The 18,681-nt window shown below is 38.9% G+C and overlaps 1 protein-coding gene across 1 annotated transcript; it reads left to right on the top strand.

Moving 5' to 3' along the window:
- Nucleotides 1-909: 909 nt before the first annotated feature.
- LOC146310335 (primary amine oxidase, liver isozyme-like) lies at nucleotides 910-15,681 on the top strand. The gene is made up of 5 exons (XM_084743740.1): nucleotides 910-2,752; nucleotides 5,862-5,980; nucleotides 9,594-9,760; nucleotides 12,475-12,607; nucleotides 12,722-15,681. Exons 1-5 carry the CDS (start codon nucleotides 1,180-1,182, stop codon nucleotides 13,010-13,012), a joined length of 2,283 nt encoding a protein of 760 aa, XP_084599866.1. The 5' UTR covers nucleotides 910-1,179; the 3' UTR covers nucleotides 13,013-15,681.
- The last annotated feature ends 3,000 nt before the right edge of the window (nucleotides 15,682-18,681 follow it).

The following is an 18,681-nucleotide window of genomic DNA, read 5'->3' as shown; positions in this document are numbered from 1 at the left end:
TTACCAAAACATTGTTAGGTAACATACCTGAGTATATCTCCAAACTTTCTATCATATCAGCTACTAAAGCAGATCCACTTTTATTCTTTTAAATGTCCCTAAGGGGCACTGAGTGCTTGATAAAACTGCTTTCTCCTTTTATGAACCCTGAGCATGCCAAATACCATTACCATAGAAGCACTCCTGTGTTTGAATACCTTTAAAGGTCTTTTACAAAGTGCGCTGATAGAAACATGTCACTGTTTTACATAATCCCTGACTTGAGGTGGAATGTGTTATGGATATTACTGGTCTGACCTGTAGGTGTTTTCTTCTTTTACTATTAACTTGTTTGTCACTCATTCTTGAGAATAGGGACAAAACTGCATTTTGAGGGAGTTTTGATTTTTACTCTTCAGTTATGTTGGAAAATATTTTTAGAGAAGATCAAACTCTTTGCTATTAAAACTTGTAAAAAGGAAAAAATGTTTTTTTTTAATATCACAGCATAGTTGTAGTGAGCAGTCACTTTATTTTTTAAAAATGTCTCAGAGTTCTCTTAATGCTAATCAAAATACAACTTATTTAGCTTTGATTTAGATGGGCTACAGAGTTGACATGTTATGGTTGAGACACATCTGAAAGCAATATTATTTAAGGAATTTTTCTAAAAATAGAAGGTTTACCAGTGCTTGAGCAGTATTCCTCCTGAAAATAAAAAGTCAAGTTGAAATATGAAAGAAAAAAGTGTATAAAGTCATTCTTTTGGTCTTGGACAAAAGGAATTGTGTGCGTAAAAATGCAGCAAAGTACCTGTGTTTATGGAATTGTGTCTCAGATGTATTTCACCTTCGAAAGGTATTTGGAGATTTTGTTTGACTCCAGGTACCAGAATGCTCACACAACCTTGTTTTATCTCTTGTCTCTAAGACATGTAAGGGTGATGATTATATAATGTTTAAATAACGTGCGTAAAAAATCTATACAGCATGCGTAAAACCACGTTGGCCTGTGTAGCTGAACAGTGGCTGGCTGCTGTTCATTTAAGAGGGGGAGGAAAGGGGAGGATATGGTATCCATGAGGAGAGGGGTGGGAAACAGCAGGGTCGAGGGGCGCGCCCCTCCTCTCCAAACTAGTTTGAGCGCTAGCTTCTGAGCCACAGTTCATTTTTCTCCTCCTTTTCTCCTCGGCTGTGCGTAATGGTAGAGCGGAGGATGAACTCTCTTGTAAAATGGGCGCTCATCCTCTTCGTCCTCGTCTCCATCATCCTCAACATCGTCCTCATCGGCATCCACTCCAGCAGGGCGCCAAAATGCTCGGCGCAGCGCGTCCACCCGCTGCGGGCCAAACACGACGAGCACAGCCGCGTGTTCGCTGACCTCAGCCGGGAGGAGTACCTGCAGGTCCAGCAGTACATGCTTAAACAGAAGGACTGGAACATATCCACCAACCAGGTCACCAAGCCGTCGGACAACTTTTTATTTCTGATCGATCTGTCTCTGCCCAGGAAAGCGGACGTGCTGGCTTACCTGAACGGGAAACATTCCAAACCGGTCCGGGAGGCCACGGCTGTGGTCTTCCACGGCTCCAAAGGACACATTAAGGAGTACGTGGTGGGTCCTCTTCCCAACCCGTCCTACCACAGAGACGTGACCAAGGAGAGGTACAACATGGAACTACCTATCTCAGCACGCACGGTCACCATCGGGGAGTACGCACTACTGTTTAAGTTCTTAAAGGAGGAGGTTTTCTCCAAACTCGAGAAGCTCATGAAGGAGAGCTTCGATATTTCTGATCACAAGAGCCTGAACGCGTTCGAGCAGATGCCCCGCGGGGTCCGCTCCGGGGACAGAAAGACCTGGGTGTCCTTCTTCAGGGACACTAGCGGGATGTACATCCACCCGGTAGGCTTTGAGGTGCTGGTCAACCACGAGAGCGTGAACGCGTCGGAGTGGAGGGTGGAGCGGCTGCTGTATAACGGTCAGTACTTCAACTCCACAGAGGAGCTCCAGAAGAAATACGACGCGGGCTTGGTGAAGAAGATCGTGTACGCGGAGTCACCGGACTACGGCTCGCTGAAGCCCAGGAACAAGCCGCTGCAGGTCGGCCCGCAGCTCTTCCAGCCGGAGGGGAAGCGCTACAGTGTCAGCCACAACCACGTCCTGTACCTGGACTGGAGCTTTGCCTTCGGCCTCAGCTCTCTGACCGGGATGCGGGTGTTTGATGTGCGCTTCAAGGGAGAGAGGATCGCCTATGAGCTGAGCGTACAGGAGGCCATGTCGGTGTACGGCTCGGTAACCCCCGGGATGATCCTCACCAAGTTCCTGGACTCGAGCATTGGGGTGGGCCGCTTCGCGCATGAGCTGGTCCGTGGCGTGGATTGTCCTTATGACGCCACTTACGTGGACACGTACCGCTACATCGACGTCCCCGCTCCGGTCAAGTTTAGGAACTCCATCTGCGTGTTCGAACACAACATGGGGCAGCCGCTGAGGAGGCACTTCTCAGACTTCTTCCACAACAGTTACGGTGGGATGGTGAACAGCGCGCTGGTGTTCAGGACCATCACGGCCATAGGGAACTATGACTACATGTGGGACTTCATCTTCTACCAGAGCGGCTCTGTGGAAGCCAAGGTACACGCGACCGGATACATCTCCTCCTCCTACCTGATGGACGGCAGCCTGAGATATGGACACCAGGTGGCGAAGAATGTGTTGGGTAACATCCACACACACTTCATCAACTTCAAGGTGGACCTGGATGTGCTGGGTGAGTGGCAGCATTCAGTAACTAAGTAACTAAGATTTACTCAAATACAGTACTTTTAAAGGGACAGTTCACCCAAATCAACAATATATATTTTCCTCTTACCTGTAGTGCTATTTTAACATATATATTGTTATGGTGTGAGTTGCAGACTATCAGCTGTAGAGATGTGTGCCCTCTCTCTAATATAATGAGACTGAATGGCATGTGGTGCTCAAAGTGCAAATAAGTATATTTTAAAAACTCAACAGCAATGTCTCCTTCCGTAAATCATGACCCAGTACCTCAAGATAATCCACACACCATGTAGGAACTACTTTCCTGTAATACCCATCAACTGTATTATCCACAGAGTGTGCATCTACTCATGGAGGAGAGGCTTGTGCCTGTGACACCCTGGAAGTAACTGTTAATGACGTCCTCCTCAGCTGAGCTGTATCTTATCATGCATGACTAGATGCTCACATGGTGATTCTATTGGTGGGTGTGAAAAGAAAGTAGTTTCCACATGATGATCTGTAGATTGTCTTGAGTAACTGAGCCATCATTTCTAGAAAGAGACATTGCTGTTGAGGTTTTCATCCATCTAGTTTCATTTTATTTTGTACTTGTAGAGTGAAACATTATCCTTTTTACCCCACTACATTTATTTAATGAATTGACTTAGTTGTTACTTTTGCAGATTTAGATTTTTAATACAAAATATTATCAACAAAGTAATTAAACTTAGCTCCAAATTCAACAGGTCCAACATTAAAATCATACATGCATATAATCCAATAATATATTAGACACTATTCTGAAATGGGTCATTCTGCGTAAGGAGTAGTTTTACTTTTGGTACTGTAGGTATATTTGTGTATTTTAAAGTTTTGAATGCAGGACTTTTATTTGCAGGGTTGAATCAGATTACTTTGAAACACAGTCAGTTACTGAATAATTACAGGGACATTTTTGTATTTAGTAAATAAACCTGTTGGATTACAAAAAATTGAATATTCATACCTTTGAATTACTTCAAAATCAAACACTGAAAATATTGCACCTTACATTAAAAAATGAATGCAGGAACAAAAATCTGAATTCTTTAATTTTTTAACACGTTAAACATTTTCAATGCAATTTCTTAAAATGTTGTAATATGAGTTGATTATAGTTACTTCTTTTTTGTAATATGATTACACAATCCCAATTACAATGTAATCCATTACTACATAAGCCTGTACTTGTACAGAGTATTTTTACACTGTGCTACTCTTGCTACTTTTACTTGGATAAATGCTGTGAGTACTTCCTCCACCCCAGGCAGAACTCAATTTAAAGCTGTTTATCTGTGCAGGGTAGAGAGCAGTACAGAGCTGAGCAATAAGAGAAAAACGCTGATGGTGGGGCTGACCGTTTTGTTTTTTGTTTGTTTAAAATGCTTTTCAGCATATGCTTAATTAAATGCACAAAATATTTCAACTTCATATTAAAAACATTAAGAGAGCTCTCTGCAGCATTTCTAATAAAGTTACCTGAAAAAATGAAATGAATATATAAACCAAAAGTCTTATTAATGAAATAAAATGAAAACTTAAACAAATAAAACTTAAATTTGTATTGAAATATGAATCCTTCTCTCAAAGTCCCTGTTCTCCTGCATTCCTTTTTGCCTGTCAGTAACATTCAGGGCCCTATCTTACACCTGGCGCGAGGCCTTGGTTTTGCTATCTTACATCAACGCAAGTGCCATTTTTGCCATGTCTGCAAGACAGCAAATGCACTTGTGCCTGGTCTGTGCAGCCATGGGCAGGAGGTCTAAAAATAAAGGCAAAACAAAGGCATGGCCTGGCAGGTTTGCTACCTTGTGCTCGGTGTATTGGAATAAAACCACTTGCGCCTTAGACCAGCTAAAACCTGGTCGAAGCACAAAGTCTGTGGCACAATGGGTCTTTCAGCACAAGATAGCACTCAGTGTGTTTGGCTGAAGAACACACATGTCACCTTAATTTATGTTCATTCTCTCCCTCACATGGGAGTGTGGATGAGTGAAGTGCCATTTGAACATATTTTCTATCAGCAATAAAGTGTAAATATTGAAGTTAAAAGTGTGCGTGTGTCTCCATATATTGGATGCTCTCACACTTTCTCTTATTGAACAAGGAGATGTCTTTTCTCTTTGTTTTCTCCTGGTAAATCTGCCGTCATGCTGACACCCTTTGCACTGCTGGCACACCTGCCTCTTAAAGGTGATGAGAGCTGACTTTCTGATTGGTTTATTGCATGTTCAGCCTAAGCTGGCCTGTGAATTAATGAGGGCACTTGAGTACATCTGACCGGTGTAACCTGCTTTGCACTGGTGGCGCAAAGGGTGGGGCAGGGAAAATACCACTCCCGCCCCTGGCACAAGATGGCAAAGGTGGATTTGGACACGCCTTGAATAAATTAAATTCATTGTGACTTGCGGTTTCCACTTGCGCTTTAGATCAGCGTAAGATAGGGCCCTCAGGGTTGATAACCTATTGTGATGTGTGACCAATCAGATAGCCTGTGGGTGGAACACTGAGCGACACCACAGACAGAGAGAAGTAACACATTTAAAAGAAGTCAACAATCTGATTGAAACAAAACAAAGCAATGAATAAATAAAAAAAATATCAGTCTCAATAATCAGCCAGGCTGATAATCAGTCAAGATTGATCTTTTGGATATAAAATGTCATCATCTCATCATTTTATTCTATTAGATATTACTGAGCAATTTTGTCACAATTAGTGTTCTTGAGCTATGGCCAGAAATGTGTTGGTGAGGTCACCATGACCTTTGACCACAAAAATCTAATCATTTCTGAGTCTAACTGCTCATTTGTTCAAAGTTTGAAGAAATTCGGTCAAGATGTTCTCAAGATATTATAACACAATAATGAGATGACCTGAAAACCTCTGGCTGGCGTGGAGCCAAAAAAAAAAAACCCTCCTGATTTACCTCTGGTGAGGATAATGAAATTTAAAAACCCAACACCCTGACATGGACCTACAGGAGCATCAAAATGTCTTCACACAACTTTGCATTGGCTTGGAAATTTGGAAACAATGATCACTGCAAACATTTTGCATCATTTTCTCTGCAGGAGTGAAAAATTATTTCCAGACCAAAGACATGGAGTATGTGAACGTGTCGCTGCCATGGATGCCCAGTCACTATGCTATGGTCCCTCAACTGGTGGAGAAGCAGCTCAAAACAGAACAGGTCTGCCTTTATCTGCTTTCACTTTCATAAATATTCACCTGCATTTAGGTTTCATTAACTGAGAAACCTTCTTATTAAATGTTTCATTAACATTTAAATGGCTGTAACAGGAATGAGTAACATTGTGCAACAAAGGTCTTTTGATTTTGTGTGGGAAATCTCTCAGTTTTGTATTTTAAGGACTTCATGACTGTGTACAGAAGACAATAATGACCATATTTACAATTATTTTTAATGTTGTTAACTCTAGATCACGAGTTAATTATTTTGTGAGATAACAAAGCTCATTTTCTCATGATAACAGGCTAATTATTTATTATCTCCAGATAACAAAGTTAATTTTCTTGTAAGAAAGGGTTAATTTATCTTGAAGACAAGTATTTTCTTAAATGATAGTTAAATTAACCCATCATCACATTAAAAGGAGCTTTGTTATCTTGAAATAACTAAATACAAATATAACTTGTGATCTATCCTTTCCTATCTCTATCTCATTTATTACTGCTATTTACATGTAATACTTTTAAAATGAAGGGGTTTATTCCAAAATACTCTTCCATTGAGCCAGTAATTGTTAACTGACTATTAAAATCCTAAAAATCGCTGAATTTGTTTTATTATCCATGAATTTGAAAAAGTAACAATCTCATAAATAGTAATTTATGCTTCTGTTGTACACATTAGCAACCTCATAGACAGGTGGCACTTTATTAGATTTTAAATGCACTTGTTGTGGAAAAAGAAAATATTTTCTAAATTATGAATATAAAATGAATATTTAATGCAGTAAAATATACAGTTGAGTTTATATTAATGCAAGCCATTTGTTACAGGTGGCAGCATGAACCCAGTTAATGCATTAGTGAAAAGTGGAAGAGTGAAAAGGTGAAACAATTTTTCTTTCTGCTAAATGATATATATCTGCTTAGAAATAAAGCAGAAAAACAGAGAGGCAAGAGACACTCTTGAGATCCATTTTCTAAACTGATCTAATTTGTTTTCTCTCCTGTGGTTATGTTTTAAAAACAGATGGAAAAATGCCAGGATAATCTCCTTAACTGACTGTTTTTTTATCTGTAAAATACATGGGAATAGGGGTGGGCGATATGCGATTTTTTTATTATAAAATCACGATAAAATTGCGATTTTTTTATTATAAAATCACGATTTCGATTTTATCACGATCTTACATGTATTTATATTATGTATTATGCTATGTATTTAGATTTACATTTACTGTTTTTACTTTACTTTCTACTTTTTTTTTTCAAATACAAAGGTAAAAGTAAAGGTAGTAATGTCTGCAGAAACCAGAAACAGAAGATGAACTAACTCTTTTAACTAAAACAGTCACCAGAATGTTTTGTTCACATGTTAAAATCACAACATTTTTCTTCTGGAGCAGGACAGACGCTCCCAGACCCCCCAGAGGACAGGGGACTGGTTTACCAACATGTCACCTTTTTCTCCTCTCTTGAGTTTGCACGTCTGTATTTAGTCATCAAAAAATAACAACAAGATAAATAAATAAATAAAAATGTTGATTTTTCAAAAAAGGAAACAATAACATGCAAAATTTTTAAACTGTAATTAAGTAAAAACACTAATACCACAATGTAAAAATACCTAAGTAAAGAATGTGAGTATTTTTCCATCACAGCAGGTCAGTGATCAGTGTTTCAGTGACTCTCTGTGGATCAGTGAATAGTGTTTTATTTATGGCGGCCGCCACATTAAAAACATCTGCACCACGACATGATTTTCTATTTTCAGAGCTGCACACCTTTTTCGGTCGTGTCTAGAAGGTAACTCTTAATTTGCGCAACTCTCGCGAGATTTGTGTTCATTATTTCTACTAAAATATTAGCTGATCAGGCTAGACTAGAAAAGTTGCACCAGTTAAAATAGAAGTGTCCCGTCAAATTTTAAAATCTCTTAATAATTTAGTGGTTATAGGTCCGGGTCCGTATAGGACGGCGTGTGGGTCTGGACTCGGACCGCGGTCCGCCTGTTAGGGACCCCTGACCTAGACGATCCATACGATCTCCTCACTTTGGCAGATAGTCTACACGTTCTAATCCTTCACCATCTAATATCGTCATATCACACACCCCTACATGGGAAGGAACGTTTTGCCAGGATAATTTTTCTAAGTTACTTTTTTGTCAACTGTTGTCAAACAGTTTTTGTCAGCTGTTTCATTTCTGCCACAAGAGACTGAAGTGCACCGCTACCCCATGATCTAAATACTAAAAGTGTTCATGTTTTCTTACAGATGAGTTTTCTCTATGCTCTCTAAAGACAACTGCAGAGGTTGTGTGCTGGCAAATTAAGGGGTAATGGTGTTAGAACAAAAAACATTTATTTGATTATCCTGACAAAAACATGTACCTGCTGTACCTTCTTAAGTCTCTCCAGATTTGTGTATAAAAAGGGAGAAATTTAGACTGTGTTTTTCTTTTTTCTTTCAAGATGGAGCCCAGTATTTTTGCACTAACCAACAAGAGGGCCAGTAGTTTTGTATCTGTGGAGACATCTTTTACTATAGCCAATCAAATCCTGGCATTTTAAAGTGAAATAGATAAAGCAGTAACATCACCACCAGGTTCACAAACTCACATTAACTACCAGTGTGAGACACTGCACTGGAGTCACATTAAAGCTAATCAATATTTTTATGTCTGCAATGGTTCAGATGACTATTTGTAATGTTTTACTCACAGAGCATTTTAGAGTCTTTGAGCTCATTATTTATTTCTTTTAGAAATAAAACCTCTGAAACCCATTGGACAGTACCTGTCCAGCACCAAACAGCAGACAGACAGTTTGAGACTAGCTGTGAACATAGTGGATTTAGCTGCTAAACTGCCAGATGATTCCCTCAGGAGTTGGTCAAGACCAAAAATAGAGCTAAAAGAGAGTGAATATTGGACTTACATTGATCAGGCGGACACAACACACTCACCATAATGACTGATATTTAGCCTGGTGATAATAGAGTCTTGTGTTTACATATTGTTTCTCTGTCGCCTGAGTAGCCAAAGTATAAATTAGTGGTCTACCACTACTACTACTACAACAAACTACATTAGCGTTCCTGGTAATATCTCGTTTGTATGTAACTTACAAACAAGGACAGATGTTTTTGCCAGGAAACGCTAACTGTTAACATCAGTTCACAGCTGTGGCACATTAAACAGCATGTAAACATGGCTGCAAATGTTTTCTCGGCCAGTTTAGATGCTGCTGTCTCACTATCTGCAGACGCCTTGTAAGCTACAGCACAAGTTTGTTCACCCTCTGGTCTCCTGTTGGGGCTCAGCAGGCAACATCAGCCACACACCAACACCACAAAGACATTTTTAGTTCCATAAAGGGATGATTTATTCTCCAGTTAGTTGCACTTTAATTGATCGGTCAGGCAGCTCAAGAGGCAGATTTTTAAACGTACAGCTTGTCAAATGACCCATTTACCACTCATTGACTGCAATCATTGTCATACGTCTTTGTACTGTTTATTAATTATTAACAGTTTCTTAATCCACCAATGCTACAGTCAACAAAGTAACTCTTGAATCTTGTGGGACTAATATCTACTGTGACGCCTGTGCAGGATGCTGCTCTGCGTTATGGCACCAAGACTCCTCGCTACCTCCACATTGCCAGCAAAGACAAGAACCGCTGGGGTCACCAGCGCTCCTACAGGCTGCAGGTGTTCAGCTTCACTGGGGATCACCTCCCGGAGAGCGAAGCCGAGGAGAGGGCCATGTCATGGGCCAGGTGAGACTAGAGAGCTGCAAAGTAAAAAAGCAAAACAAACAAAGAAACAAAAGAAATTCTTTTTTTTCCTTTTGATGATTAAAATTTGTGATATGAGTATCAAGAACGAGTACAAGAATATAATCTTTCTGAACATTCACCAATTTTAATAAATATTGTCAGTCAGTACTTGTTGTGCAGCATGGCTGGAAAGCAACAATGAGAGGACAAGACCCCATGTGGACAGGAAAGTCCTGGAGCCAGACTGTATGTTTATATTTCTGTGTGATGTTTTTTTTTTTTTTCTGCGGACATTTGGAAACCAGAAGACATCTATGCTGCCAAGTGGCAGAATGCATCTTCTAAATTTCATAATGATTTATTGTTAGACCACTATTCTGTCGCTGGATCCAATAGTATTAAAATATGACATCAAATTTCACCTCTATGCAGACATCACACTGCTATATGTTATCCTTTAATGAATCTTGCAATGTTGGTTGGACATGTGAGTCAGACGTCACTAACTTTCTTTCAATTCTGTTGATAAACTTTAAAGCAAGTATATTGATATTTTACTGAACATGTCATGTTGAACGTGACAAGGAACAAAATGAGGCACTCAGGTCCCGGTGGATTAAAGCATAATAATCTCCCTTTTACAAAAAGTTACATCCTTTCATTTGTAATCAATAAGAATACACCCTTGATCAATTCAGAAACTCTGGTTTTGCTGATACAGCCTTACTTAGTCTGGTAAGACCAGTACCTTATGGTGGCTAAACTTAGCTAAAGTTAACAAACTTAAGATAAACATCACTGTATAACTCAATGTGTTGATATTATGACTGTTTTCTACTTGTGCCACTGATTAGATACACAATAATTAGTTAATTAATTGGTTATTTGATCAACAACAAATTAATGGACAACTATTTTGTTAATCTACTGAACATAATTTTATATTTTTTTCATTTCATATTTGGAGGACAACAGCTGCAGGGTTTCCACCACCATAACCACAAAATATCACCTCAAAATAAAATTATGTATTCATGCATCCTTTTAACTGGCTAATGTACAACTCACTGTGACTTTGTGAGGGAAAATATAAACACAGGCTGTTCCTCTGATTTCGAGAAGAATCCAACCCAGTGACAGGCACTGAGAATAATGATGTTGAAACAGCCAGTCTTCTCACAGATGGTCATGTTTGCTTATGTATGTCATATAGAGGCATCGGTGCTAAACTGAAACAGCTTTAAATAAAAATGCCAAACACTTGCTGCGTTCAGCCTGTCGGGGTCTAGGCTTTTTGGCATTTTGGTCTTTTTTTCAGATGATAGAAGACAACTACAAGGTGATTAATTGATTAATCAGGATAATAATCACCCAGCAAACACTGAGATGTTGAGTGACCATTGTTTGAATGTCCAATCAAGAACTCCTGTCACAGTTCAAAAATTGTCCTAAACTGAAAGTTGTGCCATTGTCTGGGGTATTTCCTCGCAATCAGCTGGACATCCTTCCTGGGCATCGTATCAAACATGTCACAACTAAATAAATTCCTAATTAAATGTTGTAAAGACTCATGTATTTGTTTTTTTTAATATATGCAATAACCAGCTGCAGAGTCTGGCATCTAACCAGGATCATTCCTCGCCAGGGACACAAAATTGTCATCAAACCAGTGTTTGCTGGGCAGCATATTTGTCAGTAATGAAAATTATTGTCAGTTGTATCCCTACTACTAATGCACTTTGTATTAGCATTAGAAACTCATAAATATGTCAATGACCGAGGGACTCAGAGTGCATCCATACTGGATGATTCTGCACATAAGGATTTATGAGGAATGTGTTTTTTATTAGTTGTGGGGAAAAAGTCGACATAGCATAGTTTAGCTATATTTTGCGCAGTAATATTATATTGACACATGGATATAAAGTCATCTTTTATTATATAAACCATTAAAATTGCAAATACAAATGAAACTTTTTGCTTCTAAAATGATAAAATAAAGTTTTTTCAGTCCACTAGATGGTGGTGAGTTTTTTCCTGGAGAGGTCAGCAAAGGTCACAATCAGCAGGATTTATTGGTTCTTATGAAGTTATGTGTTGGTCAGTGCCATTTTACTGCAATAAAAATGAGTGAAGATGAGATGAACAGACTGTAAACCTTATCTTATTAGATAAAACACATGTTGACAAAGTTTTTCTTTAGTAACATCATTTCAGTGGAAAAACATAGTAAAACACAATATATATATATATATATATATATATATATATATATATATATATATATATATATATATATATATGTTATCGCAGTACTTAGAAAATCACAACTTTTTTTTAAACTCAATAATATTGCATCATGGTTTAGGTATTGAGATAATATTTTTTTTAAATGTACAGTCAAGGTGGTGAATGTGTGTATAGTGTGGCAGACTCTGATGCAAGAAACTGGCTTTCATGTCTGTAGTTTGAAGTCTTTTATTAACTATAACCCTAATCTTTCCCTTACCCTTTAGAGATGTTGGCATTAAATGGAGAAAAATATCATTATTGAACATAATTTGAGGTTCTGAACAATCATTTAATTGCAATGTTCTTGTCTAGCGATAAGGTTGAAATCCACACACCACAGCCTGAAGTCCTCAGACATGGCTCTGCTGACCATCCACTGATATATGTTTTAAGTTGTGTGTGCCTCTTCTGTCTCTCCTCAGGTACAAGGTTGCCATCACCAAGCATAAAGACTCAGAGCAGACCAGCAGCAGTCTGTACAGTCAAAACAATATCTGGACTCCAGCTGTTGACTTCAGCAAGTACCTTGAAGACAACGAAAGCATTGAGGACGAGGTTGGTTGAGCTTCTGCATGTAGAAATAATGATAATAATAATACAAACCCATGTGTAAATGTGCATAACATAATTTAATGAATTTTTATGATGAGTATGAAAACACCCCTGCAGGACTTGGTTGCCTGGGTGACCACCGGCTTCCTCCACATCCCTCACTCTGAGGACATCCCCAACACGGTAACAGTGGGCAATGGGGGCGGGGTCCTGCTGCGGCCCCACAACTACTTTGACGAGGACCCGTCCATCCACTCTGCTGATTCTGTGTACATCAACCCAGGCAGTGAGAACAGCTGTGACAACAACAGAATGGCCTGCCTTGCTCAAGAGACCTGCAGCCCCGTGCTGGAACCCTTCACCTACCATGGCTTTGATGGAGTCATGAAGTTTGAGGACTGGAATTGATCTGTTGAGCACTGCTGGATAATATCTAAAGAGCTCTGATGAAGACAGAGATGTCTTTGGGGTTATTTGTTGATTGTTGATTGTTGTTGATTTATTGATCTTTATTAATGTAAGCATGTTTATAGAGGCACTTTGGGGCAGCAAATATTTGTGCTACATGTGTCTGAAGCTGCACCAGGCAATACAGTATATCGAGTAAAGGAATATCTTCTATATTTTGGAAAATCTTCTAATTCTCAGAGGGATGAGATCATTCTGTAATCCATTATCTACATCCATTAGTCCATCAGCTGCAGTCTTATTCTTGAGAACTGGGACAAAAACCTATTCTGTTTTCATAAGTTTTGATTTTTACTCTCCAGTGCTGGAAAATATATTTTATAAGATCAAACTCTTGGCTGTCAAACCTTGTAATGAGCCAACCTCCTAGTGATTAAATTCTTTGTTAAATGTAAAAGTCAACTCTGTCAGATGTAAAAATCTGGCAGAATTGACATATCTTATGGAGTTGACAAAATGTTACATTTTTTCATTTCAGAGCATAGTCATAGTGAGCAGCCAAGGACAAGGCTGTTTTCTGACACAGAGCTAGCTTAGTAATTAAAAAAGTTAAAGTTGGTAGGACATGATTAGTCCCAATTCTCAAGAATGGGTTTGACATTTTCTACTTTACAGAAATTGCAATTTGCTCTCAAGCATGTTTCAGGTTCGATCACATCATTAATGAGGCTGTTATTCTATATATTTGTAATGGTCAACAATCCCCATGAAAAGTCCACCCTTCCATACATTCTCCTAATCCTGAGCCACAAGTCCATCAGTTCCTACTCAAGGCAAACATTTTTAAAAAGGCTGTGAAATTTTTTTTAAACGCCTAGTGATGTACAGAAAGCTCTGGTCACTGTAGCTTTTAAACATCCAATCTGTTCTCACTCCTAAGGCATCAAATTGGTCATTGCCAAATGCTTCAAACTGTGACACTGTAGGTACCCCTCTAGCAGCAATTCTGGAGGTGCCCTGCTGTTGAAGTCAGTATAAATAGCAGGATAGTTCTGTATTGAGGAGGCAGAATGGGCAAATGGGTAAAACAAACACATGACTTTAACCCATGATACCAGGAGTCTGCATCCCATTTGAAACCTAGATTCAGTATTGACTTCTTTTTAACTTACATAATGTGCATGCATTATATAAGTTACACTGTGTGAGACACAAGACACAAGTTATGTTATGTACCATATTTAAGTTACGTTACATATGTTGTGCGAGCTATGTTACTAATGTACATATTTATTACTTACTTATTTTAACCCAAACCATCATATTTTCCATAAACCTACCCAAGTAGCTTTGTTGCCTTTATTTTGAAAGTCTACCCAGATGCTGAATATTTATTACTGCTAATTTGACTGCAGAGCCCTGCATGAGCAAAGCTTAAGCTATAGCTTCATAGTTGCCATAGTCATCAAGCTGTGTTTGACGTATTGGAAGTGATAATGTGTTATTGCATCAGCATGTTAGCATGTTGACCTTAGCATTTAGCTTCACTGTGTAGGAGTACAGCCTCACAGAACTGCTAACATGGCTGGAGACACTTGTTGTGCTTTTTTTGTTGGTATCCCCAAAGTTAGCAATCCACAGCAACAGATTTTGTTTGTTTGCTTGTTTTTGGTTCAGTAATTACATCTATAATAGTGAAAATGTGAATTTGTCAGTATTACAATAAAAACATAAAACATAAATCATATTAACATTAATAAGGGTGATGCCACCATTACTTTCATTTTATTAGTTGAAAATATATTTCTTGACTTATACTTACAAGACTCAAAACTGCCAACTGATACTGTATCAGTAATTACTGTTGCCTGTGATTCATCGCTTTTTTTTTTTTTTTTTTAAACATCCCCAGAAAAGTGATCTAACAGGGATACTTAAAATACAATAGAGTTCTGAGTGGCCAACCAACCATTTTCTAATTCATATTGAAAATAAATTAAATTGTTTATACCAGTAAGTAAATGTTTTTTGTCTATTGGCTGAGAAGTTGTATATTAACCTTAATCCACTAAAAGAGCTCAAATATGTCATTCATTTCGTCCAGGGTAGTGTTTATGTTTGTAGTTTATATTCATGAATCTCTCCAACATTTGAGTGACTGCATGATGGAGGAGGTTGCAGCTATGTTTAATTGTGTATAAATGTATATAATTCTAAATGTAACCAAAGAATTTACAACTAAAATGCAGGTGTAGCTGTTAAACCTAATTTATCTGTCACATATGCCTTGTATCAATCCTTGAACCAAGTTAATTTAGTTCATAAGTGAAGTTCAAAAAAATGTCATGTCATTTAACAAAAGTGGCCCCAAGGGAAACCAGGTTGAGTATCCCTGGTTTAAGATTTTGCATGTGAAGAATCCTCTGTCATCATTTCAGTAATATTTAATAATAATTATTTTTGCTTTAATTACAGCAGTCACTTTTTTGAATGAAATGCAAAAATGTGTCTGAATAATTTTGGGTCGCTGTTTCTTACTGACAAACCACTGTAGTATAAACTGTAATGTAAACATTGTAAACTGACACTGTAAATGTATGCACTGACAAACATGAGCATTCAGTCCAAAGTAGGCTCACTCTATGTAGCTCAAGGCTGAGACCACTGAACATCTGAATGATATCTGACTCATACATTTTTTGACTGCACCACAGGAACACGGGCCAGCCCTAAAAGATAAAGTCTGTCCCTAATGAAGTTTACACTATTTGTGGGTCGAGTGTTCTGGCCATTGGCCATTGCTCTTTCAAAATGAATAAGTGTGGACTCACTTAGAGTCTCAAAGGAGGCTTTTAAGTGTTGTTTGTGAACGAGACACTGCAGCTTGAGTCTCTGCAGATTGTGTCTGAGTTACGAGCCTGCACAGAGGCCATGCTCAAGTATGCTCAGAAAGACCAGAGGGCATACAAATCAAACACTCTGAGAAGAAGCAACAAGTGTTAAGTCAATATTCTTACCAGAGGAACATCATAGACTAAACATAGGTGCACACTCTCAGTCCATCAAATACAATGGTTTGGTCAGTGCACCTGTGCATCAAGCTGTGTCGTTTATAGGTACACATGCACCGTCATTTCTGGAGGCACACCTCCAGGCGTTATGTTATAATGAGACTTCAAAGTCAGGTGACATAGTGTAAAGAGTGAGAATGTCCATGTATGGTGGAGGTGGATTGAGGGGTCAAACAAACACAGGGCTTTCACCCAGAAGACTGGAGTCTGCATGCCATGTGAAACCAAAAGTCAGCATTTACTTCTTTTAAAGATATTATGTACGTTGCGTACACAAGTCACTTTATGTGTATGTAACTTACGTGACATAACCCTGACCATGATCTTTTTCTGCATCTGCCCAAGTAGTTTAGATGGCCACTGAGCAAGCTGCTGTATTTGATGAGTTGGGAGTGAGAACGTACTGACTATACAGCTCCTCAGTGCTGGGGAAAAATTTTAATTAATTGAAAACTCATATCTACTGACACACAGGTCAAGTATTTGGAACAATTAAATATTTTAATGAAATGAAGGTTGAATGTCCTGTAAACAGTTTGGTTCTTCTTGCAAAATATTATTTACCTGGGTGTAGATTTTAAAGTTGTTGTTCTGTTTTAAGCTTTAAAACAAACTGGATATCTTTTTTTTTTTTTAAATCCTTGAGATACATTAATTGTAAAAATATTGATGGTCTTTTAATTTAAGGTGATTACTTTAGTTTGTTGAAGTTACTTTTTAATTGTAGTGGAATGAACAATTCATGTGGGTGTAGTCTGGTGAGAATTGTTTGCCCATCACTGTGCACTTAACTTGGAGGAACTCTTGTCCATTAAAGTCAAAGTTATTACATGTCAGGTTGATGTGTAGGAGTTCCAGTAAATGTTGGTCAGGGCATGATGCATCTGGGTATTTTTCCAAAATTCTATGACCTGCTGCTATGCCCATCTGTCTATCAATGTTGGTGTAGAGGATTTCCACATCCATGGAAATGAGCAGGCATTGTTCAGGCAATAATAGGGACTTTACCTTGCTGATGAAGTCATGTATAGTTAATGTAACTTGGGTGTTGGGCAGAAAGTCGGTTGAGGAAATGGTGCTGTGCCATGGGATTTGCTGCCACAGTCAGAGATTGACAGGCAGCCCAGAGGAATCTTGTAGGGGACTGTCCATAATTCTTGATTTTTGGGGATTTTGGTGAGGGGGTAAAAATACCTTGTTCGAGGGGGGGACTGTCCTCTCAAGTATATGACCTGATATTTGGAGAGATGTTTTCATCAACTATTTGTTCCAGGATAAGGCTAATTCTTTCCATTGTACGTGGATATATGGGGTCATCCAGTCCTCGGTAGTAAGTCATGTCCCACAGTTGTCAGTGGGCTTCCTAGATGTTGTCCTTACTGTCCATAATTATTATTGGCAAGCCTCTGTCCGCGGTTAGGCTCCATAGGTCTTGTGAGGCCTCATCTTCCATTTTAGATAGATTTGGCTGTTCCAGTTGAAAAGTCTTACGGGACAAATCCTTCTTGTCTTTGGTAATCAGGGTTAAGAGTGCTGAAGGTAGGTTCCCGTCCTATGGCTCCTAGTTGGACTTGAGTTGGAAGGGTGAGGTGTCGAGGCTGACTGAATCTTCGTAGAAGGCCACAAATTTTAACCTTCTGTGAAATTGTTGAATTTGAGCGGCAAAGGATTGGTGGATGTCCGGGAACATTGTTGAGGTGGGAATGAATGAGAGGCCTTTACTTAGCAGTTGAAAGTGGATGGGTGTTAGATTAAGAGAGGTTAAGAAGTTGATCACCGACTTATCTTCAATGAGTGTGTTTGTGGGGGGGACTAATAGACGATCTTTAAATCTAAAAAATCCTTCCTCTGGTTCCACATGGCTGTCGCCATTTCCTGTGTCCAGTGGATGTTGTCCCTCACTGTCCTAAAGGATACCTTGGTTAGGTGGGGGATAAGCTTGCCCCTACATATCTCTCTGACCTCCTCCACATTGTTACACCTGCCCGCACCCTCAGATCCTCTTCTTCCATCCATGGGGAGCAGAGCATTCAGCCGCTCTACTCCCCAGCTCTGGAACTCACTCCCACCTGACCTCCGTAACACAGACTCACTACCACATTTCAAATCCAAACTCAAAACCCATCTGTTTAAACTGGCTTACTCCCTCTGATCACAATTGCATTGTCTAATTTTAAACTGTATTTTTGTATTTTATTTTTGTTGTCTCTCTAATATTGTGTCTGCTTTTATGTTGATGATGTAAGGTGACCTTGAGTGTCAAGAAAGACGCCTAAAAATAAAATGCATTATCATTATTATTAAGCTGGTTGGTATCTTTGATGATGTGGTCAAGAAATCTGATGTTGCCTGCATCAAGGGGCGAAGGCAGTCTGAGTGCTTGACAAAGGGAATGTAAATGCAGGCTTATGGGAGGGAAGCCTGAGCCGATCCAAGCATTTTTTTTTTTTTTTTTTTAGCAGAAAAGTGATTCTCTTTTCATGATGATTGAGGCCAAATGAAAGGATGGGCACTTGAACTTTTGATGCAACTCTGTTATCATATATGATGCTCATGAAGAGTAAAGTGAGTTGTATTATTTTCATCTTAATTTGAGGA

Source organism: Lutjanus erythropterus, chromosome 19 (genome assembly GCF_056507025.1).
Source record: "Lutjanus erythropterus isolate fLutEry1 chromosome 19, fLutEry1.hap2, whole genome shotgun sequence".
NCBI lineage: Eukaryota > Metazoa > Chordata > Actinopteri > Lutjaniformes > Lutjanidae > Lutjanus > Lutjanus erythropterus.
The sequence above is the reverse complement of the archived record's forward strand: the minus strand, read 5'-3'. Positions and strand labels throughout refer to the sequence as shown.

Excerpts from the sequence above, each read along its gene's own strand:
- LOC146310335 (XM_084743740.1), top strand. The coding sequence starts at position 1,180 with ATGGTAGAGCGGAGGATGAACTCTCTTGTAAAATGGGCGCTCATCCTC. Across the intron at positions 2,753-5,861 it reads GGTGGACCTGGATGTGCTGG|GAGTGAAAAATTATTTCCAG; the intron begins GTGAGTGGCAGC and ends TTTTCTCTGCAG. Across the intron at positions 5,981-9,593 it reads AGCAGCTCAAAACAGAACAG|GATGCTGCTCTGCGTTATGG; the intron begins GTCTGCCTTTAT and ends ACGCCTGTGCAG.